Source organism: Oikopleura dioica, chromosome 2 (assembly GCF_907165135.1).
Source record: "Oikopleura dioica chromosome 2, OKI2018_I68_1.0, whole genome shotgun sequence".
Classification (NCBI taxonomy): domain Eukaryota; kingdom Metazoa; phylum Chordata; class Appendicularia; order Copelata; family Oikopleuridae; genus Oikopleura; species Oikopleura dioica.
The window spans coordinates 5,148,493-5,173,350 of NC_137292.1; the positions used below are offsets into that span (position 1 = coordinate 5,148,493).

Here is a 24,858-nt window from a genome sequence, read left to right on the forward strand (position 1 = left end):
AGGGCTTTTTAGAAAGCTTAGACGAAGCTGAATCAGAAAAAATAGGTCCTGATAAAATCTATTGCCACAAAGAGGTGCGAGAGAGCATAAAAAGTCACAAAAATGGCAAGAATCAGTCGAAAAAGTTTTTGTATAGAGAAATTCCAAAATCCTTGACCAAATCGGATGCCTGTACTAGAGATTGTAGAAGAGGTATCAAGGAAAGTTGGGATAATAAAATAAGGGGAATATATAAGAGGGGAAAAAAGAAGTTCGACTTTGAAAATGGCTTAAAACCGGGTTTTTGGCGACTATCAATGTCTTTAGAGCGATTTTTATAGGTGATTCCCCTTATCAAATTTAATTTCTATACTAGAGATTGCTCATTTAGAAATGCTCTTTAAAATAAGCCCCTAACCTTCAAGATAGCTAAGCCCGAAAAAAAGTAGTTCGACCTCAAAGTCGGCGAAATCGGGGGGGGATCCCTTAATTCGTTGAGGTACTCGGCCCAAAATTGGTAAAATAATACGCGTTCGTAGACCTTTTTAAGTTTGAGAGAGCGTGGGTCGACAGATGCATCAAAGCTGGCGCGACCAATGGATGTTGAAGGTATATCGGCATCAGTTGTTAGTTCGAAAAGAGCGTCGTTTTCGCTGTAGTACCAAACAAGAGGAATTTTTTTGACATCCACGTGCTCGCATTGAAAATAAGAACATGGGCAGCCAGCAGCACAGAGTTTTTCAAAAGGGCAGATTTCATCCATTTCCCCGTTGTCGCTCAAATGCGATTCGCAGATTTGACGACACAAGCCAACATCTTCCTCGTTGATTTTCGAGCAAAGTTGCTCGCAAATTTTCAAATCTATGAAACAAAATTTTACTCTTTCGGATGAAAAATGGGTTTTACCGTAGTAGTTGTATCTTTTGCACCTTTTCAAATTGACGTCCTGCTCGTCATTTGTATAAAAATCGTCATCAGCTCTTTCTCTCGCCTCGGGCAAGACCACCTTTGTCGGATAAACGAATTCACCAGTGTCTCGCATACAAGTAGAAAAGCTCTCGTAACAAGTACCATATGGAAAGTTGAGTAGGCATGTTTTAAAATTCCGCGCGCAGGTTTTAGTTTTGAAAGTTTCCAAAGGAGCAAGGTTTTTAACACTTTCGAAGTTCGCTATCAAAATTATTGTCTGCCAAAATAGAGTGCCAAGAAGAAGATAGGTTAACCTTTGGCGGAGGGTTGCGAAACCACTAGAATTTTGGAACTAGAATATTTTTGAAAGCATTTTTCTACGTACTGTTTAGCGAGACCAAGTTTTTGTGGTTGATGATAATCAAATAAAATCTTTTCTTCTGACGGGACCAAAACAACTTCGTTATTAACTTTTCTTACGAAACCAACGCAATCGCAATCCAAACACTTTATCTCTAACTCGTGAGTTTCCATTTTAAAGAAGTTTGACGAAGTACTTTCGTAAATGAGGTACATCTGAAGAAAAAGCTGACAGTTCTGATGCTTGGCATTTCTCTCGACCTTCTTTTAACTTCACAAAGACAGACCCTCTCTAAGAGGTTCGTTTTTTAGGTAGAAGATACTAGAAAGCACGAGGGACTAGAGTCTAGTTTGAAAAAAAACATCCCCTAATTTATCCTTGATTCAATGCATGAGCCCCCTTGTTAATCCTCTAACCCAATGTATGGGGCCCCTTGTCCATCCCGCCCACGCAATTTTTTACCGTTATTGACGAATTTTCTAGATATTTAAGACTAGAAAAAGGGTAATTGCGTGGGCAGGATGAACTAGGGGACACATGAATTAAGTTAGAGGATGATCAAGGGGCCTTATGCATCGAAACGAGGAGAAATAAGGGGACGCCCTTTTTATGATTTTTTTCTTTGCAAAAATTTATAAAAAAGAAGAAATAAAAATTCCATCATAAAATTGTATTGCGTGGCATCGAATGTTTGCCTTACATTTGGGCTTGTATGAATACAAATTGAGCGCTCTGTGTAGCCACATTGTGTACTCTTCTATTCACAAAAAATCTGCAGTGCGCGGCGGAACAAGGCCTCCTGCAGATTATTTCGAAAAAAATGAAAAAACTCTTGATATTTTTAATGATTTGTGAGAGAAGCAAATTTTTGGCAAATTGCGAAAGTGTAGAGAGCGAAATGGAGAAAGAACTTAGAGAAGATTATCTGGATAGATTGCATACGCTGCAAGAGATTGTCAAGAATATTAATGTTACGGAAGAAAATGTGAGGGAGAGGTTCAGGGTTACTGTTGGATCTACAGGGATTGGTGCCAATTTCAATCATTTCAAAAATTAAGGAGAATGGGATAGCCGCGTGCGGCTTTTTTTCTTTCTGAATAAATTTTCCATACAATTTTTCACCTGCTATAAAATAGCCGCGCGCGGCTTTTCTTAAAAATCTAATAAAATTTTATCCCAAAAAAAGCTTACTGTTTTCATGATATTTTTTTTGAAAAAGCCGCAAGCGGCTTTTTAGGTCGGTCAAAAAATTTCATTTTGAAAAGCTTTGGTTATCGATAATTTTTGTTTAGTCAAGATTTTTTGGCAAGTAGAAGAGCAAAATAAGAGCTGCTTCTGAAACGCGCTGAAAAATATTTGACAAATGTAGAATCGTTGACAAGTAAATCTCGTTTGTCGAATTCACGGAAAATTTGCACCGCCGATAAGCGACCTTATCGCTGCTGGAGACAAACAACACGGACAAGGTACTCTACGCGTTCAGAGCGGATCAACTGGATCCAGATTCGAGGAGAAGGTAAGTTCTTAAAAAGGGCAATTTTTGGCGAAAATTTGCAAATATCCCGACTCAAGTCAACCACTGACATTTGAAGTTCGGTTTCAACTGCAATTGAAAATTTGTTATTTGTAGATTTCAATTCTCCTGCTCTCATAATGGCAAATGCAGAACCAACTTTGAGCTGGAAGGAAGACTGACATTCCATGGCAATAAATTTACGATTTCAAATTTTCAGGAACGATTTTATTCTCAATTTTGCATAAAAAAAAAGAATTTTTCATTCATAAAAAAAGTTTAATTAGCGCGGAACATCAGATACAGTATTTCGCAGCATTTGATATCAAAATCGAAATGTTTTTTTTTGCAGTTATTTCTTATAAAAAGGTGATCATATGACTCTGCCAGCTGATATTGACATCTGTTTGCATTCATGAAGAATTTGAAAGAAGTAGAAAGTCTGATCGTGTGAAAATAAAATCGTGAAAAGCTCACAGACGGCGGATACTGGATTTACATGCTTTCTCACCAGGGCGACCTTGAATTCGAAGCATCTTCTGAAGTCTCCTTCATTCAAGTCTGGAACCAGGACTCGACCGTCTCCGCCAGCTGGACGCAAAGTCCTGGAGCAGCGAGACAGGCTGTTTGCCAAGGTGAGTGGGTGGAAAATCGCTTCCTCTACTGTACTTTCTCAAGTACGGATGTTTCAAGTAGGAAGAGGAAACTTTCAATCGAGAGCCATCAAAATGTTCGATAAAATGAAAGTCGAGAAATCACGTGATTGAGATACTCATTTTCATAGACATTTTTCTACCATTTTTATTGCTAAAAATCATCACGAAAATTCTAGCATCGTCAAACCCCGCCCCGAAAATCGAGTGGGCCGATTCAGCTGTTCATGAAAAATCTTCGCTCTCTTGCTCCTCAACGATTTCGACCAGGTCTTTATCAGAAGAAGACCTCTCAATCTCCATTTCAAAAGGTCAAAAACTCATTCAATGCCGCCTATCCACCCAAAAATGGACCCTAGACGAGTTGGCCGAAGAAAAGCGCTCCTCAGAATTGTATTTTGACTGGCCAAAGTGGGAGCGCAAACGACTTTACAAGCCCGATCTGAATGAAGCGTTCGATTTTACAGTGCTTTTATCGGGACAACTGATTGTCGAAATTGAGCAAGTTCCAAAAACAACATCCGGAGTGGCCATTGTGACGCAGGACACGCTTCACGCCACGTCAGGAAGTCGATATCTTGTCGGACAGGATTCAATAAAGACGGCTAACGGGGATTTTACAGTCGCTCAAAATACCGAGGAAAAAAAATTGCAAGTGAAAGTGGAGAAATTTGGGAAAACTGGCGAGTTCGGATTCTTTGTTGAGTTTTTTGATGAAAATGGAGTTTTGGGGGAATCGAATGTTTTTCACTATTCAGGAACAGATATAAACCATTCGTTTTGAAAGCCAATCAGATCCCATAATTCTCTTTCCTGAAATCTTATTGGCTGAAAAAAAAGCGCAGCTCTTTTTGACCAAATCAATTTCGGGAATAGAAACTCATTTTGGGCAATTTTTATTGGTCAAAATTTTTGACTCAAAAACTCGATAAAAAATATATCTTCGAAAAGTCGTCGGATCAGAATCAAGTGGTCAACCCTCCGTCCAACAAATAACCGACCATGTCTATTCCACCGAAGACCTCCCTTACTCCCTGATCGCAATCTGCGAGCAAAAGTTCTACTTTCCTCTGAACAAAATCTGCTGGTTCCGAAAGCGCTCATCCGAAAACAAACCTCCCGAGCCGATAACAAAATGCTTCGAGCATCAGAAACTGCCGCTGTATTTGAACTACACTGAAATGGTCGAACTGGAAGAATACGATATCGGATGTGCTTCGGCAAACAACTTGGGGACGATTATTTCACCGCTGATTTCGATAAGCGCGAGGCAGGTCAATGCTTTTGAGCCGCCAAAAGAGGTTGAAATGACGACAGGGAAGGGATGGAACATTTTCGGCTGCGATTCTTGAAGAAATTCGCTAATTTTTGCTGTTTTTATCGAGTATTTTTGCCTGTTCAAACCCTCGAAAAAAAGACATGGAAGAGTACGTCTGTCGTGGAATTTACAAAACACCTGCGGCGCCTCCTCATTGCTCCATTTATGGTATTGATTTACATGCCAACTGCCGGAAATTGTAAAAAACTCTCATTTTCAGGCACGGTGGACGGGTCGACATTTGAAAGTGGCGAGATGGAGGCGGAAATGGATGGCGATAAATTTTCTTGTAGAACTGGAGTTAGTTCTAATCTTCCGGGTAAGGGTCTATTTTAAGGTCTGGTGGTCATCTTTTGACTCGTATTTTAAGCCTCCCTTATCTGCGAAGTTTCAACCAACGAATTTCCTCCTATCTCGTCCGAGCTCTTCCAAAACGGCGATGAGTCCAAGCTCGCCGTTGGTGTCGTCGTTGGCATCTGTGTCGGAGTCTTTCTCCTTTGCCTTGGCGTAGCGCTTTTCTTCGTCTTCCGAAATCGCAAGAATCAGAAAAGTCGAGCTCCTTCGATTTCGTATCCTGAGTCGGTTGTCAACGGACATGCGACTGCTGGAAGCTTCAATTCCGGAAAACCAAGGCAGATTTCGACGACTTTTGTTGGCAACTACAATCAAGAAAGGTTGATAAAATTGAAAGTGACTGGTAAAGTAAAAATTATTCCTAGCGATTCGGAGTACTCAGAAGAAGAGGTTTACTCGGAGACCGATGAGTCATCAGAAGATGAAATCGCCAGAATCAAGGTTACCTTTTTGAAAAAAAAAATTCTTAGCTAAATTTTTTCCAGAGCAAGTATCGTAGTCAATCTTCAACCAACCATCAATCAAGCCGATATCAAGCTGTCCCTCTTCATCACGACACAACTACAGTCGACCTCACCCTCAGTCGCCCTCCACAGAATCATCATCATCAAAGCCTTCATGCGCCAAGCTACAGTCCTCCGCCCCCACCAGAAGCGACGGAGGAGAGCATTCAGATTCTCAAACAGTTCCAGAGCATTTTTACGGCGAATGAAAATGCGAATCGAAAAGGTCGCAGTGGAAGCAAATTTCAAGAATCTGTAGTTATTTGATTTTCTCATCTTTATAATGTGAATAAATGTACAACATATAAAAAAGATGCCGAAGAAATTGGCTCGTTATAAACTCATTATGGTCACTTACGATTATGATGATAATTTTTTTAACTCTTGGATAATTTATTTGAAAATTGTCAAAATTTTAAGGACGGTGATTATAAAGAATTCTGATACAACTGGGTCATAAGAGCATTTTTGAGAGAGAAGAAGGAAGTAAGGCAACATTATGTGGACTATGATATCAAAGTCGACCATTTTCTTTGCTTTTAACGCATTTAAAATGGGTTGCAGCTTGTCAGTGCGCTGACACAGTTTTCGATAGAAGGGTCTTCTGTGCATGTTTTAATTTTCGTTTCACATTCGTCGGAGAGAACACCAGCGCAAGTTGCTAGCGCATTAAGACACGGAGTAACAGTCTCGAAGGCAGCGACACATTCAGCGATGGAAGTGGCACAGCCCCACCAGGAGCCGCTCTAGAAAAATCTTACTCAAAGAAGTCAAATAAATCTGAGTGTACCTCGAGCATGTTGTTTCCGGCGCAAGAATTCTTCCAGTCGCTTGACCATCCGGGCTTTCTGAATTTTCCGTTCTGGCAATGAATAATCCCCTTGACTGTTTGATCCTTGCAGACGACATCGTAGTAGGCTCGCTCCTGATCGACGATTTTTCGCGGGGAAAGGACACCATTAGCGATGGGCGTTGTAGCAGCCTTGACGCATCGATTTTGATGGCCTTTTTCTTCACATTTTAGGACGGCTCCGGAAAGATTTCTGCGAAATGTTATCATTGCTGGCATTTAGTCTTATACGTACTTTGTGGAGCTAGAAATCTTGTTGCAATTAGTAACGAAACTAGGCGAGTCCTTCTTTGGACGAACAGTCCAATTTGGTTTAAAACCCTTTTCGCAAGAAGGTTCGCATTTGATCTTGTTCCCAGTCACAGTATCTTTGCAGCCCCAAGCGCCATTCTCGATGGGATTGGCAGCAATCGTTTCGTTGACTTCCCCGCCGCAGGTTAAGTGGATGGCCTCGCTGCAATAAGCACCGATTAAGCACCAAGCTTTAGCTTGAGAGACAAGTAAAAATTTTCCAAGTTTCATTTTTCAATTTTATGTGTACTTATTTTCCGATATGCGCTTCCTTATATAGGGCTCAACATGCTCTCTCGAAATATAGAGTGCGTAAGAGCGCCCCTTTTTTATGAATTCTCTTGAAAAATGCTCATTCCACCTCCCCACGAAAGCCTGAAATGAAAAAACGATTTTCCGAACTTTGACCAGTATCTTCTTTATATTGGTCTTACGTACGCTGATCAAACGCTCATTTGAAACCTCGTTTTATAACGAATAAATTCTAGTAGAATCAGCTCATTATCTTGCCATTCGCTCATGCATGATAGACTGTCAAAAAGAGGTCATTTTCAAATTGTATCTTCTTATTTTTGTGGCCTCTTTTATAGCAAATCTTTTACCTGTAGAAGAAAGATTCGACCCTTAACTTATTATTCTGGTTGAAGTAGCATAATAGAAAAAAATTTCTTTTTTTAATATTTTTTCGAGTTTTTTCGGCGTTTTTTGGTATTTAATCGCAAAGATTCCTAGCACGGTTCTTTTATTTCTTGTCTACACATTCTAAGCTTTCGATACACCCCTTATTTGTCCTCTGAAAAATCATTGAAAAATCGAAAAAAATAATCGATTTCTACGCTAAACACAATTAACAAGCATTTTCCCGAGCTTTGAAAGGCAAAATTTAGGAGATGCATTCATGTAAGGGGGTTCAGTGAAAACCCAAAAATTGCCCACCTAACAATTGGCCGCTTTTTCAGATATAAAAAACCCTCCATGAGAATAAGGCCCAAATGATGCCATTTCTGATCATTTTTGGCTTTTTTTTTAAGTGTATAAATCATTCAAAATGACTAAATTCTAATAAGAATGTCTTCAACAAGGAAAAATTTGAAAAATTCATCAAAAATAATAAAATCATGCCGATTTTTGAAGATTTCGAAATTTAGCATTTTGAAGGGGAAACTTGGCTAGCCGGCAAAGAAAAAAAAAATTTTTCCGGCCAATTTTTGGATTTCATTGAACTAAGATATATTGAAATCGTGTAAGTTAAGGTTGTTTGCATCATTATGAGAGAGTTTACTCACTAATCAGGCGCGGAGCCCATATGAGCTCATTAATTTAATGAATTTCAGAAATTTTTCGAACAAAATTTCGAACGTAGCCACCCTACACCCAAATAATCTTCAGAACACGAGGAATCTAGAAATAGGACATATGGAACTTAGTCAAAGTTTTGAAAAAACGGGGGGTGATCCATTAAATTAAGGAACTCGATTCTTGGGAGGAATTTAAACTAAGAACAACTTCAAGCAATTCGGCTGAAACTCTTCCAAAAAGAAATTTAAAATTCAAGTACTTCTTGTACTTTAACAAGTACAACCGTCTGCATTTAAAGGACCTGGCCGAGCAAGTGCTGCCCCTTTTTCATATTCGCCAACATGGTGCACCAGCAATTTTCATGAACCACCCTTTTTATTCAGGAGACTTTCTTAATGCCGTACTAATAATACGGTAAATTCAGCAGTGTCAGTCCGCTGCCCTTCCTCTTTCGCTTGAGTAAACCATCGCCGGACAAAAGAAGTTGATTCAGATTCTTCCGCTTTCTGAAGATCACACTCTTCAAAATTTCCCACATCTGAGATGTTTCTTTAAAAAACATGACTCTCGCTTGATCTTCCTTTGTCCGCTTATCGCCTCGCGACTTTTGTGCAAATTTTATTTTTAGCAAATTTTAGCAAAAGACAGAAATTATCACACCTCGTCTTTTTGATCAAGTGCCAGAGCGATTAAGGGAGTACCAGTCGAAAAGAGGTCAAAGTTGCAAAAAGAGAAAAACGAAGCACTTTTACTAAAAAATCGATCAAAAAGGTAATTTAAAAAAAATGAAGAAAAAATCATTTTTTTTTTTAAGAAAAAATAAACAAAAAACTTGATTTTCGTCCAAAAACCCGCTTTCAAAAAAGAATTAACGGGATTCAGAGGACCATAATTGGGGTGAATTAGCGACAATTGCTTTCAAAATCAGAAGGCGTCTCAAGAAACGTCGACTTTGGCGGCCTTTTCGAGATCGAAAATATCTGAAAATAGAGCGATAAAAAATTTTGTGTTGCAGGTAAACTTGAAAATGACGGGTTGGGAGCAAGTTTTTAATTGTGCAATAAAACAACCTTTGCTTGGATTTTTTTCTTGGAAGCAGGAAACAAAATTTGACCTTTGGTTAAGTCGAAGACAGAGGGAGTGATTTTTATTTGAAGGAGAGATAGGTTGCCAGGCTTTCAAAAGGTTAGGGCTTAGGCAAAATCCCGAAGGCAATAAAGGAAGAGCACTATTACTGATTTTTTCTAGAGGAAAAGGGAAGAAGAGAAATAATTATAAAAAGTGGAAAATTTGATTTCGAAATTTTTTCTCGAAAAAATCCCTTTTTTCTTTCTTTACTGTGAATTTTTATAAGATTTCATTCCATAAATTCAATCATAGCTTTTATTCTCCCTTTTTTCATCCCCTTTTTTCTGAAAGGATGCTTGAAAGGGGGGATTATCCTGAAGATCAATTCAGCGCACGTCCATCTCAACCATCAAAGCCATAATTAACCCTTGACTGCCTTTTTCTGGCAAAAGACAAAAAGAAGAAATTTAAATTAATGATTCAGACGAGCGCCGAGATCGATAAAAACGCGCGTGCAAACCATCTGGCCCTTCTACTCCAACTCAAGGCCAGAACAGAGAAAGAAAAAATTAAACACTCGAAGAAAAAGATATATTTCAAGCTTGAAATTGATTGAAGGAGGAACTTTTTTGAAGAAAAAAATGTCGCCAAGAGAATCGTTTTTGTACAGTAGCGAAGAAATGGACTTTTTATCAGGTACGATTTCCTGTCGAAAAAAATCTAAGCAGTTTAAAAAAAAGGAATAAGAAAACCATAATTTTCTTTTTTGAAGGAAAAATTGGATATTTTCGGCTCGCAGTCCTAGTGAAAAAATAACATTAATCCTATCAGCAATCTCTGATTATGGACTCACCTAATCCACCCACTTTTACTCCTCATAATAGCGAGTTTTCTAGCGCTTTCCTGGTGCCTATCCCAATCCGCCCGGCTGGTGCACCCTTCACACATCAACAGGCTCACGTAAGTCCTCCAAATTGCCACTAATCGCTTCATAATCGCCCTGCTATCTGACTGCCACCCTCTGAGGGGGTTTGTTTGCGCTCTGAATTTTTAATACCCATTTAATTTCGAGATCAGAATCAACATAAATTTTAAATTTTAGGAGCAAGATTCCGATTCAAGCTTGGGTGGATGGAATTGCCCTGCCGAATTCGACCTTTTCTAGTTCTTATGGCGGCGTTTTGGACTTTCCGAACTTAAGTGAGAAAAAATCAAAATTTTGCCTCGAAATATTTTTCAGAAAACAACGAAGAGAAGAGTCAGCAATGCCTGTACAAGTCCGATTTCACCATTTTAAAATCGGCTCCTTGCAGCGAGAAGAAATTCGCCTTCTGCGACTCGCGGCACTTCAACCTCTTGCAAGCCATCGACAGCCTGGGCGAGTCTCTTGGGGACGTAGCGCTGGCTCCGGTCGATGATTCAATCAGGTTTTTTTTTCATCGATTTCCAAGCTCTTTATTCATGAAAAATTTTTCAGCGTGCCAGTTCTGGTCATTTGCAGTGTGATGGTGATTTCGATGGCTTTGGCTGTGATGATCTACATTTACGAAACCTTCTTTTCGAGACGAAATTCAAAAGTAGCTTACTACCTTAACTAAAACCTCCAAATAATCGACTATTGGAATCTACCTCGCTGTAAATATAAATTATATCTTATTCGAATAAATTATGGAAACTGAGAAATAGAGAAGTAGCTGATTTATTGGAAATTGTTGACGGAAGATTTCAATATTAATATAAGCCAAAATAAGGAAGACTAGAAGAAGAGGGAAGAGGAGAATCAGGAGGAGTAGCACACGGGGAGACAGTAGGAGATTCGGGCGGAGTAGCAGCTGGAGAGACTGTAGGAGTCTCAGGCGGAGTAGCTGCAGGTGATGGAAGCTCGTTAATCCTTTCAAGCTTGTTTTCCGCGATCTTCTTCGATCGCTCGAGCGGGATGCAGATTTTTCTTGGCCCTTTTACAACAAAAGTCCGCGTCTCTCGCTCGAGCTCTTTGATTCTTCTTGAATTCTTCGTGACCTCTTCCCGCAACTGCTCATATTCCTCTTCCCTCAACTCTCTCGCATCATCCTGAGCTTTCATATTCAGTTCTTGCGAGTCAATACTGTTGTCAAGAGCCTCCAACTTCTTCTCCAGTGCTGCTATTTTCCGTCTGTGTTCTTCTATCATCTCTGCATTTTCCTTTCTTTCGAATTCTCCCTCGTTAGTTTTCGCCATGAGAAAGCAAACTTTTTTGCTCAATTTTTGATTCTCGTCCTCTAATTCGGCAATTCGCCCTTATAATTTTTAAATACCATATAAGTAAAATAATCAATACTAATTACCCAATGTTTCTATATTCACAGTGACAGTGTTCTCTGTTTCTTCAGATAAGTAGCTTTCACTCTCATATCCACTCACGGAACTTGCACAAAATGATCGCGGCATTGGTAAAAATCTCCTGACTCTCAGACTAGGCTCTGAGACCAAGCTATCGCGCTTTATTTCGTTTTAATTAGTGTTCTATCACGCGGCTTAGACTACGACTTTTAAAGCTTTTGTCAGCTAAAACAGGCGATAAATTATTTTTACAAGATGTCGTAAACCTATTATATTTTCTGTTTTTTTTCTGATACGCAAGAAATTGTTTTTTTCTGATAGTAAATTGGCTTGCAAAATTGGTTGCTTTATAAATCCTTTTTGTCAGAATCAAGAGGAACAACTTCAAAATATTTTTGAATGAAAAGTTCGACGCGCTCGAAAATGCGGAATGGTAGGCTGAGCTTGAAGAAAACAAATGGAAAGTAGAATATCAGACCGCCGAAAGCCATGGCGGCGGCGATTGCATATGCAGGACTTGGGTACTCTAAGACTAAAAAGCGACAATCTTTGACCTACATTACTTAAATTTGTGAGCTAAAAGTTCGTCTATTTCTTGAAAATAGACCGGAAATGATGTATAGTCTGCTCTAAAAACCCAGTTGTCTATTTTTACATCCTGGCTCGCTTCTTTATATGCAGGGTGAACTTGATCGAATTATAAAAATATTTTATATTTAATAAAATAAAAAACATAAAAATGAACGTTCCAAGAGATCAAGCCGATGTTCCTCGGGACCAAGGCGATTTCCCTCGGGACCAAGCTGATGCTCCTCGGGACCAAGCGGATGTTCCTCGGGACCAAGCCGAGACACCTCGGGACCAAGCCGATATTCCTCGGGACAACCAGGATAAACCCCGTTAATTTTCCACTTCTTTCTACTAAGTCATCCCTTTTTCAAATTCTGCATTTGAAATAAATTTTTATAAATATATGTCCTGAGTTTTATTCATCCTTTTTATCAGAATCAAGGGGAACAACTTCAAAATACTTTTGAATAAAAACTTCGACGCGCTCGAAAATGCGGAATGGCAGGCTGAGCTTGAAGAAAACGAAGGGAAAGTAGAATATTAGACCGCCAAAAGCCATGGCAGCGGCGATTGCATATGCTGGACTTGGGTACTCTAGAATTAAAATCAGTAAAAATGACCTGGAAGTGGAAAATTACCGATAAGAGGGCCAATGACCAAGTAAGCAGAAATGCAAGCACACAGAATCGGAATCGGAAGCCAAACTCTGAAAGCCCGTTCTTTCGACTTGTAAGGCTCTTTGAAGCGGAAAACGATGAGCGAGACGAATGTCATGAAATAAATCAGCCACATGGCGAAGGAAAAGTAATCCAGTAAATTTTCAATCGAAGAGGAGTCCGGGATCAGCATAATGATGCCCAGGCAGGTGTTGAAAACAACCGCCATCAGAGGAGTGAGTCTTTCATGATTTCACTTGGAATCAAAAATTTCTCCGAAAAAAAAAATTTTTTTTTCTGGAAATTTTTGAAAAAAATTTTTTTGTCAAAATTTTAGAAAAAAATTTTTTTTTGTCGAAATTTTAAAAAAGAAATTGATTCCTTTTCTGAGATACGATAAGAATCTTGGAAAATGACCATTTGAAGCCGCAGCGTAGGACAATCTAGCCGCGGTAAAAGCCGACCCGTTGGAAGCTCCAAAAGTTGAGCAAGCGACGCCGATCGGGACAATCCACGCGAATCCCTTGAAAACACGGTCGCCGAAAGTGATCGCGACGGCGCTAGAAAAAACAAAGTTCAAAATCTCTTGAATTGGATGAACGTACTTGGAATTGAGCAGTTCGGTCGGTGACATGGCGGCAAAGTAGGCGATGTTAGTCAAGACATAAGCGACAGTTGTCAATGTCATTCCGACGATCACGACGATTGGGAAGTTGCGAACTTACGTGGTTGGATAAACAATCAAAGTTCGAATCAAAATGTCTCTTTTTCCAGGCGGCACTGGTTACATCGCCGGATGTCCCCGGATGTCGCCGAATTTCGCCGGATGTCGCTGAATGTCGCCAGATAGGTCTCTACTTTTGACCAAAAACAAAAAGATGGCGACACTCGTTGACATTCAGCTACATTCAGCGACATTCAGCGACATTCAGCGACATTCGCCGACATTCGCCGACATTCGGCGACATAACCAGGGCTCCCGCTTTTTCCCACCATGCCTGGGTCGATTAGCTCTTCAGAGACATAGTTGAGCTGGTTCCATCCATCGTAGCTCCACATTCCGTTATAAATCGCGATAGCCCAAGCGGAAGCAGAGCTATTTTTCTGGTTCACAATTAAAATTTCAATTTCGACAAAAAGTCCTCTTATTTTTCTAACCAGGGACCTTGAAGTGCCTTCAAAGGCGTTTTGAAAGTTTTCAGTGTTGCCTTCTCCCATGTAGACGAATCCGCCGATTATGATTGCGGCGATCAAGGAAAGCTTGGCGACAGTGAAGACAATCTGCATCCTTTCGGACGCCTTGACGGACAAGCCATTGACGATGGAAATGAAAAGCAGGGCGCAAATAGCAACCAATCGTTTGAGATCATTGGGCGGGTCGCATCCGGGATAAAACGGAGCGGTCGTGTACTCAGCGAAGGCGGAGACGATTACTGCCAGCGAAGCGGGTTTGCAGAGAATGATATTTGTCCAACCGATCAAGAAGCCGACGATGCTTCCGTAGGCTCTGTAGCAGTAGGAGTACTCCGCTCCGGCTTCTTGGATCAGCAAACCGAGCTCTGAAAAGGTCTTTTCAATTCCGACTCGATTGTAGATTCTTACCGATATAAGAAAGGGATGAAATAATGGCGATAAAACCGCATATGCACCAGACAATAAGGGCTGATCCAACTGAGCCAGTCATGCTGAAGATTTTATTGAAAACCATAATGCTTTTGGATTTTTAGTAAATAACGGTCTTTTTTTCAATTCTTATAGTGAGAACTTCACCGCTTCTATTCTATTGTATATTTGCCTAGTCTAGCTTACCTGATAATACCAGTCGGAGAAATAAAAATCCCGGATCCGATCATCGTTCCTACTGTAATGGCGATTCCTCCCGCAAGAGTGATATTTCTCTTGAGCTCAACTCCATTTGACTTTTCACTAGAAATGGAATCATTATCATCTGCCTCGATTTTCGTCATTTTTTGAAAATGAAATCGGCAAAGTCAATTTCGAATATTCAACTATTTGAGGACCCAGGAGCACTATCGACATATAAAAACGGGTATAAAATAGAATAAATTCCATAGAGACTGGATGACAATTACGTAAGCAACAAGCAGACAGAGATTTTTTTAAATAAAGGAATTTTTATTCTCACACGTTTCTTTTCAGGTCAATCGTGGTCGCAGTACTCGAAATAAAGGGGATAAAAAAGGATAATCCGGAGGTTAAAAGTTAAAATCATCTAAGGATTAAACAGACTGATCTTCTGGTTTTATAAGACCACGTGGTTTCTTTTGTCTGGAGAATTATACACTACCGCTTAACCTTAGCCGGCCAAAATGTCATTTCTGACCCTACCGGCCAAATGCACCATGAGTGGTGCATCACCTGCTAATATTCTTGAAAAATTCAACTCAAAGTCTATTACGTACGTCTTTGGGTTTGTTTTTGGGTTATTGGTAAGTGTTCGGGTCTTGGTTTTAGTTTGGGTTTGAGTTTGGGTGCTGATTAAGGCTTGGGTTTCAGCATCAGATAGAGTCTTCCAATTCAAAGAGGGAGACTATTCGGCGAATTTTTCGGAAAAATACTGCCTACCGGCCAAAAGCACCATCAGTGGTGTCGGCGCTAATGTAGCAATGCACCATACATGGTGCATGCAGTTATTCTCAAAATAAGCCTATTTCCGAACCCTAACCCTAACCAAGGGTAGTCGAAAGGTAACCTAATGGGTAGCTTATCGATAAATAGCCCTACAGTTTCTTCCGTTTTTCTGAACTCAAAATCACTTCGGTGGGAGACCTAATTCTTTGACCCCTGTTCCATAGATGGTGCACCCTGGCCGGCTAAGGTTAAGAAAAAATGTATAAAGTAGACAACCTACTTTTCTGATTTTTCGACCATCTTCCTTAAAAATTCTCAATTCTCAAAATCTCTTTTTCATAACTGCCCCGAATTCGAATTGAATTCCAAATTCCAAGAGTCAAGGTAATTCTCGCGGCTCGATTTTAATCGTCAAAAATAAAATTCAAAATGTCACGAAATTTTTCTGCGTCGATCTTTGAGCTTCGATAGTACGCAAGAATGAACAAGCAACGAACGGATGACGATACAATAGGCCCCCGGGGAGGCTCTTTCAAAGCGGTACCTTCCGAGATTTTTTTTTTCTTGTTTGAGTATCAGCTTTTTTTGACGATTATTGCTAAACTTTAACGCTTTCTTTAATGAACTTTGAAGGCAAAAAAAGAGCTTTTCTAATCTTCGAAACTAGGCTCGGGAACCTGTGTAGAAAACCTGAGTCAGGGCCTGAGAAAGCCAAAATGAAAAGTCGCTTTCTGCTTTTTTATGTCGAAGCCGCTTCGCGGCTTTGTTAAAAAGAAGCCGCTACGCGGCTTTTCAGTTTAGCCCTTTTTCGCCCTGACTCAGGTTTCTTACACAGGTTGCTTAGCCCAGTTTGTCAAATAATAAACAAAAACAACCTCATCGCGGCCATTCTTTTATTGGTGGATCATAAAATTTCCAGCCAAAGAAAAAGAAGAGCGATAGTATCTCAGTTTGAAATCTTTGCGCTTTTCTTTTTTGACGAACTGAGAAAATGAGCGAGAAGTTTCACCAAATACCAAGCGCCGAGATAAAACGTCAGCTCCAGAATTCTGAGGTTTTATTTATCGATGTTCGGGCGGCGTACGAATTGGAATCGGGGAAGATTCAGGCGGACAGATTTCTCAATATTCCTCACTCAGGTTTGTCCCGTTCTTTTCCAGTTACAATAATTTTTTGAAGATATCGTCCACCAGTTCATGCAAAAAGATGAGGATTTCAAGACGATTCATGGGATCGAAAAGCCGAAGAAAAATCAGAAAATAATTGTCTACTGCAAAAGTGGTAGAAGAGGAGAAATGGCACAGGTTAGCAGTTACCAATCGGCCTGGGCTGAAAACATCTATTCAGGCATTTTTGGTTGAGCTTGGCTATTCTGACGTCTCTAATTGGGCCGGTGGATATCACAAATTATGAATAGAAATTGTCGAAACGAAATTTTATTAAAAAATTAAGAAACTTAAATCACGAAACTGTGGTTATATATAAGCCCCGCAATTTTCTCATAAGTTAATTTGTAAAAAAATAATGAAAAAATTATTTGTTAAAAAATGTTTATCGAAAAGTCCACTAGGTATGTTTTTTAAAAGGTGCGCTAATGAGCGTTATCCTGCCTATTATGTTATAATATTCTTTGAAAAACTATGATTATGAATCATAATTTATGATACTGAATAAAATGACTGTCAAAAATATTTTCTGGCTTTGCTTCCAGCAGATTAATGAAGAAAAAAAGACTTTGTTTTAATCAGTTTTCAAGTTTATTTATTTATAAGCAGTATTCATATTTACAGCATACAAATTTTCAAAACAGTGTTGTAGATCTTCTTCGAAGAATATCTTCATCGAAATCGTCTTTGTCATCTTTCTCGATCGTCTGGAGCCTTCCTGTCCCAATAATCGCGATTCGGGCCGAGCGGATCCTTGGCTCATCATTTTCGCATTTTTTGGCGAAAAAAATTATACCTGTTTTGTTTTTATATGGCCATATAATTTTCTAGGTATTTGAGTCAAAAAAGTCGATCGAGAAAAAACTTGCGCGAAAAAAAAATTTTATTTACAAGAAAAAAAAATTAATTTATAATAAGCATTTTAATTTAAATCCCAAATTTCAACGAAAAATCCAAACTTAGGGGGGTATACCCTTAAGTCATAATTTGGCGCATTTTGGAGCTTGAGTCTTTCGCAAGCTATCAGTTAGAAATTGAATGGTTCTTGAAAAAATCTTGATATTGATTCTGAAGAAGCGCCAATTTGGAAGAGAAAAAATTTGAAAGATGGGATTATGGTTAGCCCCTCCGAAGATGAGGGGATGAGAAGTGAGTGAGCGATTTTCTAAGGGGAGCGCGTTAGAGGGTCTCATCAGGATTTTGCTCGTCGAAGAGGCCGGTGTAGGCGTCTTTGATTCGCCCGTGGATCTTTTCGAGACGGCTGGAGTGGTTGTTGTAGGTGACCTGGAAACAGATGATGATTTTCGCAAAAAATGAGCCGCAAAAAAGCCGAATCGAACAAGTCGAAAAATGGAAAGTTGACAATTATGATCAGTTTTTTGTTTCAGCGAAGCCGTTTTGCGGCTTTTCTTATACTTAAGCCGCAGCGCGGCTTTTTTTCTAGATTTTTCTAGATTCTTGATAAAAAGCCGCGGGCGGCTTTTGAGAAAAATAAATCAGAAAAAGACGCTTTTAAGTCAGAAAATTCGAGTCGAAACCGCTGCGATCAATATTTTGTCTAGAATCGACTCGAATTTTCTGACTAAAAAAGCGTTATTTTTCTGATTTATTTTTCTCAAAAGCCGCACGCGGCTTTTTCTGAACATTTTTTTGTTTCTTACCTCTCCATAGCATTCAGCAAGGTATCGGAGAATCCACTTTCTGAAGCCAGTTCCAATTTGTTTCCAAGCCAAATTCGGCTCTGCTGACAATCTTGCCAAAGCAAAGCCTCGTTCGGTTTCGTCAAATTCTTCCTCGAAGATTTTGTCGAAAATGTCGAGATCGTTGTTGTCGGCGATTTCTCGAGCAATTCGTCTTCGCTCGGCAGCGAAGAATTTCTCGTCGCTGGATCGTTTTCGTCGCTCGGTGACTGGTCGAGGGCCGCCGTGAGGAAGAGTCGGGTCGAAGAAGCCGCACTTTTCGTAGGCCTCGGTGATGGTGTCGAAGATTCGAGTGATGCCGGCGGCTGTCATGGTTGAAGCGCGGTTGGGACGGTTGACGGTTTGGCCGATTTCCATCTGAACCCATTCGCTGGCGAATCGACGGAGAGTGTTCAATCGCTGTGGAGGAGTTCGCGGGGGGACTTTTCGCTCTTCCTGGGCGGATGTGCCGACGACGAAGGAGGAGATGAGAGAGAAGCTAGAAGAAAATGAGTCAATAAGAGCTTGAAAAAAAAGGAGAAGAAAAATATCGATTTTGATGAAAAAAAAGCCGCATGCGGTTTTCGAGCCAAAATAACAAAAAATAAATGATTGATCGAAAAAGCCGCCTGCGGCTTTTTAGTCGAAATCAATTGAAAGTTTTGATAACTGAAAAGCCGCAGGCGGCTTTTTCGATGAATAATTTCTTCGATTTTTTTGGCTCAAAAGCCGCAAGCGGCTTTTTCGCATCAAAATCAATCTTTTTCTTCCAACTTACATTTTCATTTTGAAGATTTAACTGTCGGTTTTTAGCTTCTGTCTCTTGGTAACTTTTTCGCTGCGCTTCGAAAGCTTAGTTTGATGATTTCGAAAAGCTCGACGTGCGTTTTTATATGCGTCGCGCGCCGCGCTAGAATGCGCTTGGGCGCCGGAAAATCCTCCTGGTGGCGAGCGCCGCGCGGATCTGCTGGTGGAGGAGCGCTGGATTTTTTTTCTCTGATTTTTTCCTCTGCTTTTCTGTTTTATGGTGTTGAAAGGGTTAATTGATTAATTTCAAGTTGAGTCTCCTGACATAATTTTCATGCAATTAACCGTGGAGGTCAATGACAAAATAACAGTTTTCAAAAAATCACGTTTTTAAAAAAATCAATTCTGATCTCGCCAACCTGTTTCGAAAACCTGACTCAGGATCTACGTAAACGTTCCTAAATAAAAAGCCGCGCCTAAGCGAACCGGCTTCCAAAACTTTAATTCGAATTTTTTTTCTTAAAATGTTTTTAACCCTGAGTCAGGGTCCCTGAATCAAACCTCTTTTTTTCATCATTCTCATGAAAGCCGGGTGCGGCTTAAATTAAATTTATTGTCAAAATCATCAATTAAATTATCAAAACAAAAAAATAAAATTATTTCCTTTTTTGATTAAAATCAAATTGATAATCTTCAACATGAAAATTGTCGTTTCCATAATAGAATTCGCTTGAACCGGATTTGAATAAGAAAACTCTTTATTTCCGTTCAAATAAAAAGCGAATGCGTTTCGCAACGTGGATGTGCATCTTTGCTGCTTGACTTTGCATTTTGCGACTGACGTTATCGCGAGCTAAAAACGAGGGTTTTCAGGTTTTATGCTCCACCAAAATTTGACGCGTTCAAAATTTTATTAGAAAACGCTAGAGATGGCCAATATTCGAAAAATATTGTAAAATAAAAAAAAACGAAAAAAATATTTTGAATCCGCTCAATCCCACTTTTCCATGACGCGTTCTAAAGTCATCATCGTTCAAGAGCTGCAATCAAGAAGTTTTGAAATTATATAAAATTTTGAAGAGCCGATTAGTTGATCATTCTCAAGATTCAACCTCTTCAAATGATTTTTTCTTGAGATCCAGTATGTTATCCTTAATAAAACCGCGGAATTAAGGGTGGAAGCGACAAACAAATTGCGACAAAATTTGTCGACAAAACGTCGAAAAATCTTTTCCACAAAAAAAATTGTCGACAAAACTTCGAAAAATCTTTGCGACAAAAAGTTGTCGACAATTTTCGAAAAGTTTTTGCGACAAAAATTTGTGGACAAAATTTTAAAAATCATCGCGACAAAAAAAAATATCGACAAATCTCGAATTTCATGACGACACCCTTATTTCAGCTTAAATTAAATTATTTCTACGATCGATTTGATAATTTTCGGGAAAAATTCATGAATGTCAGATATTTTGATCCGAAAAAAGGAAAGCTTAATCTTTTTCTGTTCACTTTGAATAAATAATTCACAGAAGAGATTAAGGAAACATGAAGTACTAACGTCCTTTTGAGAATCCATTCAAGCGAGTTTAGAGGCTGAATATTTTCGCAGCTCGGAAAAAGGGATCAGTTCAGAATCACAAGTGCGCGAAATCGAAGAAGTCGAGAAATCGAAGAAATCGAAAAAATGGAGAGAACCGAAAGTGAAACGACTTCGAGCCAGATTTACGATGCTTTTTTGTTTGGGTAGGTCTTGTCCTGTGTAGAAAACCTGAGTCAGTCTTTTGGTTTCTGACTCAGGTTTTCGACATTTTACCGAGTCGAAATTGTCGACAAATCTTGAAAAGTCTTTGTGACAAAATTTTTCGAAAAAATTTTTGGTCTAAATGATTTTTAAAAATTTGTCGACAGTTTTTTTGTCGCAAAGATTTTTCAAGATTTGTCGACAATTTATCATTATTGTAGGCTTTCCCATACAATGCGCGTCTTGGCGATTCTGTATCTGCTCTTCATCCTCCTACTCGGCACTTTGGATCTCATTTCCTACTACCACTTAAAATCCAAGCCAAGCGATAAAAAAGAGCGTGAACCCGCAATTACAACCGTTTTCCCCTCCTCAAAAGTTATCGCTTCCACAGATTATTCTCCCATTTGACAGAGAGTCCTGGACATCTCGACTCCGGAGCAAGCAGTTTAAACGACGTGGAACCTTAAGGTAAACGTGTTGTGCTCTTTTTCTGTTTGTCTTAAGGGTGTCTAGGGGCGGAAAAGAATTAAAGCCGAATTATTCAAAAATCGATGAAGAACCAACCCGACCCGCTGGTTCTGACGCTGAAGCTCCTCGACCAAACAGTATTTGACTCCTTTCTGATTCTGGGCTCGGCAACCTGAGTAGAAAACCTGAGTCAGGCCCTGGAAGAGCTAAAATGAAAATGCTGGCGAAGCCGCTTTGCGGCTTCGTTTTGAAAAAAGCCGCTATGCGGCTTTTCATTTTAGCTCTTCCAAAGCCTGACTCAGGTTTTCTACCCAGGTTTCCGAGCCCAGGTATTTGACTCTTTCTTTTCTTTACTGTAAGACTTACAGTAAGCTTTTCCCTGAAAATCATTGCATAACAAAAAATAATACAACACGCTACTTTTCGATTATTTTCTTTCATTTTTGAAGGCATGGCATTATGACCTTACAAAGATTAAGGGTGGAACTTCCCTTAGTAATCAAAGGCTTCAGCGGTTTGTTCTTTCAAAAACTTGAAAAGGAGAACATGCAAGATAACATCCGAGAAGTATTTTACGAATTATTTATTATTCGAGAAATTGAAAGTTGCGACTGTATTTTCAGACTACAGGGACGTGAAAGTAGTTCAAGGATGTGCAGTATTGAAGAGAACTTTGTTCTTCGATGATTCTTATGATCTCTGCTTCAGAATAATCCCAGTTTCATTCCTTCGCAGGAAACATGTTGCCCATGACCGGCTCTTCGGTTTGGCGTGGGGATTCTTACTTCTTAGCTAACTTGCGCGTCTTGGCAGTGGTCTCTGAAAAGAAAGGATAAATTTCAAGCGTCTTAGACAAAATTCTCACCTCAAAAATGCGGGCTTCGGACTCCTAAAAGTTGGAGAACTGACCTGTTCGCGCAATTTAGCCCTGACATCCTGTAAAAATCTAGAGAATCCTTGTTGAAAACGTCTAGAAAAAATTTTTCTTTTTTCAACTTGAAATTTTCACTATTTTGTTCTAGCGAATTTTCGTCGATTTTGAAACTTTGAAACAATGAAATTGACTTTCTAAAATTTGAATTCGCAAGAAATCAGATTCTGCTGTGAGCATAAGAAAAAGAGTGGATTCATCTGCGCGAAACTGTAAGAACACGCATACTGTAAAAATGTGTTGTATTTTCTTTGAACACGAAATATTGACTCGTGCCGGGTGGCTCATTAGAAGCGAAGTGAGAAATTCTTTCATAAGATAATTTCTTAGGAACTCATGCTTTAAAAACAACAAAACGCTAAAATTCAAGCCTTTTTCTTTGACCCTATTTCGTCGGAGAGACCTGGAGCGCGATGGAAATTTCTCTAGATGGCTGTTTTCAACAGAGCGCGCCTTCATTTTTCCTCATTCTTCGGATTTTCCCGGTCCGGCGCAGAGATATTTTGAGGTGAGTTCTTCACGAATTTTATCTATTAATTATGATATTGATTAAGAGACCAGAAAAGAAACAGAAGCCGAAAAGTTCTGCTTCGATGTTTGCCTTCCTTCGAAAAAAAAAACGAAGGCAGAGTCGAAGTTAGTCTATACTACTAGCAACACACTGCTAGAAAAGTAGAGGAAACCACTTTCTGTCCTAACCTGCTTGGTAAAAAAACCAAGGAATCCACCAAAAAGCTGAAAATACAGTCGCAACTTTCAATAAACTTTTCATCAAAAATCATCGGTGTTTTTCAAAAGTCAGGCGTTCATATGCAGGCAGAAGATCTGAAGCACTAAAAAAGTCAAAACGAAAAGCCGCAAAGCGGCTTTTTGAATCGAAGCCACAAAGCGGCTTCGCAAGTATTCAAAAAGTCGTTAGTTGAAATGTCAATTTCTCGAAGGCGCTTTGCGGCTTCTTTTTCAAAAAAAGCCGCTACGCGGCTTTTCGTTTTGACTCATTCAAAGCCTTTCGTAGGTTTCCGAGCCTAGTGTCTAAATCGATTAATTAACAAGATAGCTGGTTTCTCCAGAAATTTGAACACTAATTTTTGAGCCAAATCAAAATTGGATCTCTGGTTTTCGCAGGTGTTGAAATACGTTCACACGTTAAAAAAAAGCTGGTGATTTGCTATTTATCGAATTTTTCTGGTGGTGAGTTTGTGAAAACTCATTCCGTCCTCCTTTGGATTATTTTCTTTTCGCACTCGATAGCCAGCGCTAGAACAACCAAAAGAAAAATTGAGACAGACTTGGGCCAGCTTGAACCTCAAACGCGCACTCTTCAGACACGAGTTTTTTAGACTCTTTCAAGCAACTCTCTTCGAGTATCAAAAAAGAGCGATAAACGACCCAAAAAATGAGAGACCGAAATGATATTTGATCAGAAAAGTGCTCTAATTGTCCGGAACTCATGACTGCTCATCTAAAAGCTCAATGCTGCCGAAGAGCTATTTTTGAGTCGAAAATGACGTGGCTTTTCTGTGTAGAAAACCCGAGTCAGGTCCTAAAGAGTAAAAATGATAAGCCGCGTTGCGGCTTTATAAAGAACGAGGCCGCTTGGCGGCTTTTCATTTAGGATTTTGAGACCCTGACTCAGGTTTTCTTCACAGGCTGTCAAGCGCAGGTACAAGTAAAGTGAGTATATTGAGCTGCAGAATAATGCCCCGGAAGCCCAAGGTTTATCTTGACTAAGCCTTTTTTCGATCGTGGAGATAATACGTGCGCTGAGTAGAAAACTTCCTTTTGCCCTTTTTCTATCTCTCAAAAATCTACCACAATTTACCAAATATAAAATTCTAGCACTGAATCTTCCGCTTTTTTTTTTTGAAATTTTTTTCGTTAATTTGAGGGATGAAATTTGTCATCGAGAAGTGGCGAGTCAAGCAAAGAAATTAGCTTGAGGAGCAAATGGCGAAATCCGCTTTTTTAAATCCGAGATTATCGCGCGGCGAAAGAAGTGAGATGACGAAGACGGATTTTCACTAATGATGAGTTCGAGTCGAAGAATCATCAAGTGCTCACGGATTTGCTACTTTTTTTCTTTTATTTGGAGATTAAGCAAACTAGAACTCTAGTAGAACTCGTCCTTCTGGGATCAAAAATCTTTCTCAAAAGCATGAGTCAGGGTCCGTAAAGGTCATGATATAAGCCGCGTAGCGGCTTTTTGTAAATCAAAGCCGCGCGGCGGCTTTTCAAGTATTTTAAATCAAATTCAAATATTGATTTTGGCGAAGCTTTTCAATGAAACTTGACTTAAGGACCCTGACTCAGGTTTTCTACACAGATTGACAAACTCAGACTTTCTATTTTACCTAAGTTTATTCTTCGTTTCATCCTTTTCAGGTCGAGTCAACATGAAATATTTTCTTACACTTTTTCTTATCGCTCCAAAAATTGAAATTAAAGTTTGAAATTGAGTATAAGTTATACTGTATAACCGAGATATCTTTAAAACAACATTTTTATTTGACGACAGTTAGAGTGTTCTAAAATTTCTTGATAACGTTAGCAATTTAAAAGCGAAACTACTTGAACTTGTCGATTATTAAAAGATTATCGATAATTATTAGTTGTTGGCTAGAATTTTTGAACCTCTGGGGCTCACGCGAAAACGTGACTTTTGATAATCCATGTATGTAAGAACGTGGATAATTACATTATTGTCGAGGTACGAGCTGTTGACGAAATATATAAGCGGAAAAAACGAATCGTGAAAACGATCGTTCCGAATAGAATATACAACCCTAGCGTGATGCTTGCAGGTTGCAACGTGTTTCGAAGCGAAAATAACTGATAAAAATTTGTCGACAAATTTTCAGCAAATAGTAGTTTATTTTTTGTCCTCGCTA

General features: G+C 39.4%; 8 protein-coding genes across 8 annotated transcripts; 4 read left to right on the plus strand and 4 right to left on the minus strand.

The window, feature by feature from the left end:
- Window positions 1–244: 244 nt before the first annotated feature.
- Window positions 245–1,837, minus strand: LOC145697302 (uncharacterized). Its single transcript, XM_081774489.1, has 3 exons — window positions 1,274–1,837; window positions 886–1,226; window positions 245–840 (listed from the first exon to the last, which is right to left on the minus strand). Exons 1-3 carry the CDS (start codon window positions 1,462–1,464, stop codon window positions 380–382), a joined length of 993 nt encoding a protein of 330 aa, XP_081630615.1. The 5' UTR covers window positions 1,465–1,837; the 3' UTR covers window positions 245–379.
- Window positions 1,838–3,238: 1,401 nt separating this feature from the next.
- LOC145697852 (uncharacterized) lies at window positions 3,239–4,767 on the plus strand. The gene is made up of 3 exons (XM_081775061.1): window positions 3,239–3,397; window positions 3,595–4,192; window positions 4,386–4,767. The coding sequence occupies exons 1-3, from the start codon at window positions 3,262–3,264 to the stop codon at window positions 4,765–4,767; spliced, it is 1,116 nt and encodes a 371-aa protein (XP_081631187.1). The 5' UTR covers window positions 3,239–3,261.
- On the plus strand, window positions 4,371–5,879 carry LOC145698683 (uncharacterized). The gene is made up of 5 exons (XM_081775894.1): window positions 4,371–4,901; window positions 4,954–5,052; window positions 5,104–5,407; window positions 5,453–5,528; window positions 5,573–5,879. The coding sequence occupies exons 1-5, from the start codon at window positions 4,835–4,837 to the stop codon at window positions 5,855–5,857; spliced, it is 831 nt and encodes a 276-aa protein (XP_081632020.1). The 5' UTR covers window positions 4,371–4,834; the 3' UTR covers window positions 5,858–5,879.
- Window positions 5,880–5,962: 83 nt separating this feature from the next.
- LOC145697384 (uncharacterized) lies at window positions 5,963–6,967 on the minus strand. The gene is made up of 3 exons (XM_081774579.1): window positions 6,676–6,967; window positions 6,381–6,633; window positions 5,963–6,336 (listed from the first exon to the last, which is right to left on the minus strand). The coding sequence occupies exons 1-3, from the start codon at window positions 6,960–6,962 to the stop codon at window positions 6,139–6,141; spliced, it is 738 nt and encodes a 245-aa protein (XP_081630705.1). The 5' UTR covers window positions 6,963–6,967; the 3' UTR covers window positions 5,963–6,138.
- A 2,382-nt stretch (window positions 6,968–9,349) lies between these two features.
- LOC145698782 (uncharacterized) lies at window positions 9,350–10,737 on the plus strand. Its single transcript, XM_081776004.1, has 5 exons — window positions 9,350–9,794; window positions 9,995–10,058; window positions 10,201–10,298; window positions 10,339–10,525; window positions 10,576–10,737. Exons 1-5 carry the CDS (start codon window positions 9,740–9,742, stop codon window positions 10,694–10,696), a joined length of 525 nt encoding a protein of 174 aa, XP_081632130.1. The 5' UTR covers window positions 9,350–9,739; the 3' UTR covers window positions 10,697–10,737.
- A 1,656-nt stretch (window positions 10,738–12,393) lies between these two features.
- LOC145696153 (b(0,+)-type amino acid transporter 1-like) lies at window positions 12,394–15,413 on the minus strand. The gene is made up of 8 exons (XM_081773147.1): window positions 14,453–15,413; window positions 14,246–14,328; window positions 13,809–14,202; window positions 13,642–13,739; window positions 13,249–13,363; window positions 13,019–13,203; window positions 12,626–12,883; window positions 12,394–12,581 (listed from the first exon to the last, which is right to left on the minus strand). The coding sequence occupies exons 1-8, from the start codon at window positions 14,608–14,610 to the stop codon at window positions 12,403–12,405; spliced, it is 1,470 nt and encodes a 489-aa protein (XP_081629273.1). The 5' UTR covers window positions 14,611–15,413; the 3' UTR covers window positions 12,394–12,402.
- A 716-nt stretch (window positions 15,414–16,129) lies between these two features.
- LOC145699455 (uncharacterized) lies at window positions 16,130–16,905 on the plus strand. The gene is made up of 3 exons (XM_081776726.1): window positions 16,130–16,374; window positions 16,415–16,539; window positions 16,583–16,905. Exons 1-3 carry the CDS (start codon window positions 16,227–16,229, stop codon window positions 16,646–16,648), a joined length of 339 nt encoding a protein of 112 aa, XP_081632852.1. The 5' UTR covers window positions 16,130–16,226; the 3' UTR covers window positions 16,649–16,905.
- A 64-nt stretch (window positions 16,906–16,969) lies between these two features.
- On the minus strand, window positions 16,970–18,934 carry LOC145696648 (uncharacterized). The gene is made up of 3 exons (XM_081773718.1): window positions 18,859–18,934; window positions 18,063–18,579; window positions 16,970–17,685 (listed from the first exon to the last, which is right to left on the minus strand). Exons 1-3 carry the CDS (start codon window positions 18,864–18,866, stop codon window positions 17,581–17,583), a joined length of 630 nt encoding a protein of 209 aa, XP_081629844.1. The 5' UTR covers window positions 18,867–18,934; the 3' UTR covers window positions 16,970–17,580.
- Window positions 18,935–24,858: the final 5,924 nt, after the last annotated feature.

Coding starts and splice junctions, on each gene's coding strand:
- LOC145697852 (XM_081775061.1), top strand. CDS start 3,262: ATGCTTTCTCACCAGGGCGACCTTGAATTCGAAGCATCTTCTGAAGTC. Junction 3,398..3,594: donor GAGACAGGCTGTTTGCCAAG/GTGAGTGGGTGG, acceptor CGAAAATTCTAG/CATCGTCAAACCCCGCCCCG. Junction 4,193..4,385: donor GGAACAGATATAAACCATTC/GTTTTGAAAGCC, acceptor ATCAGAATCAAG/TGGTCAACCCTCCGTCCAAC.
- LOC145696153 (XM_081773147.1), bottom strand. CDS start 14,610: ATGACGAAAATCGAGGCAGATGATAATGATTCCATTTCTAGTGAAAAG. Junction 13,364..13,641: donor TGAAGAGCTAATCGACCCAG/GCATGGTGGGAA, acceptor CAACCACGTAAG/TTCGCAACTTCCCAATCGTC. Junction 12,884..13,018: donor GTATCTCAGAAAAGGAATCA/ATTTCTTTTTTA, acceptor ATCATGAAAGAC/TCACTCCTCTGATGGCGGTT.
- LOC145699455 (XM_081776726.1), top strand. CDS start 16,227: ATGAGCGAGAAGTTTCACCAAATACCAAGCGCCGAGATAAAACGTCAG. Junction 16,375..16,414: donor TCTCAATATTCCTCACTCAG/GTTTGTCCCGTT, acceptor AATTTTTTGAAG/ATATCGTCCACCAGTTCATG. Junction 16,540..16,582: donor GAAGAGGAGAAATGGCACAG/GTTAGCAGTTAC, acceptor ACATCTATTCAG/GCATTTTTGGTTGAGCTTGG.
- LOC145698782 (XM_081776004.1), top strand. CDS start 9,740: ATGTCGCCAAGAGAATCGTTTTTGTACAGTAGCGAAGAAATGGACTTT. Junction 10,059..10,200: donor TCACACATCAACAGGCTCAC/GTAAGTCCTCCA, acceptor TTTAAATTTTAG/GAGCAAGATTCCGATTCAAG. Junction 10,299..10,338: donor TTTGGACTTTCCGAACTTAA/GTGAGAAAAAAT, acceptor AATATTTTTCAG/AAAACAACGAAGAGAAGAGT.
- LOC145698683 (XM_081775894.1), top strand. CDS start 4,835: ATGGAAGAGTACGTCTGTCGTGGAATTTACAAAACACCTGCGGCGCCT. Junction 4,902..4,953: donor TCCTCATTGCTCCATTTATG/GTATTGATTTAC, acceptor TCTCATTTTCAG/GCACGGTGGACGGGTCGACA. Junction 5,053..5,103: donor AGTTAGTTCTAATCTTCCGG/GTAAGGGTCTAT, acceptor TCGTATTTTAAG/CCTCCCTTATCTGCGAAGTT.
- LOC145697302 (XM_081774489.1), bottom strand. CDS start 1,464: ATGTACCTCATTTACGAAAGTACTTCGTCAAACTTCTTTAAAATGGAA. Junction 1,227..1,273: donor AAACTTGGTCTCGCTAAACA/GTACGTAGAAAA, acceptor CCAAAATTCTAG/TGGTTTCGCAACCCTCCGCC. Junction 841..885: donor CAAAAGATACAACTACTACG/GTAAAACCCATT, acceptor TTTGTTTCATAG/ATTTGAAAATTTGCGAGCAA.
- LOC145696648 (XM_081773718.1), bottom strand. Junction 17,686..18,062: donor TTGCTGAATGCTATGGAGAG/GTAAGAAACAAA, acceptor ATCTGTTTCCAG/GTCACCTACAACAACCACTC.
- LOC145697384 (XM_081774579.1), bottom strand. CDS start 6,962: ATGAAACTTGGAAAATTTTTACTTGTCTCTCAAGCTAAAGCTTGGTGC. Junction 6,634..6,675: donor AAGATTTCTAGCTCCACAAA/GTACGTATAAGA, acceptor AACATTTCGCAG/AAATCTTTCCGGAGCCGTCC. Junction 6,337..6,380: donor CCGGAAACAACATGCTCGAG/GTACACTCAGAT, acceptor AGATTTTTCTAG/AGCGGCTCCTGGTGGGGCTG.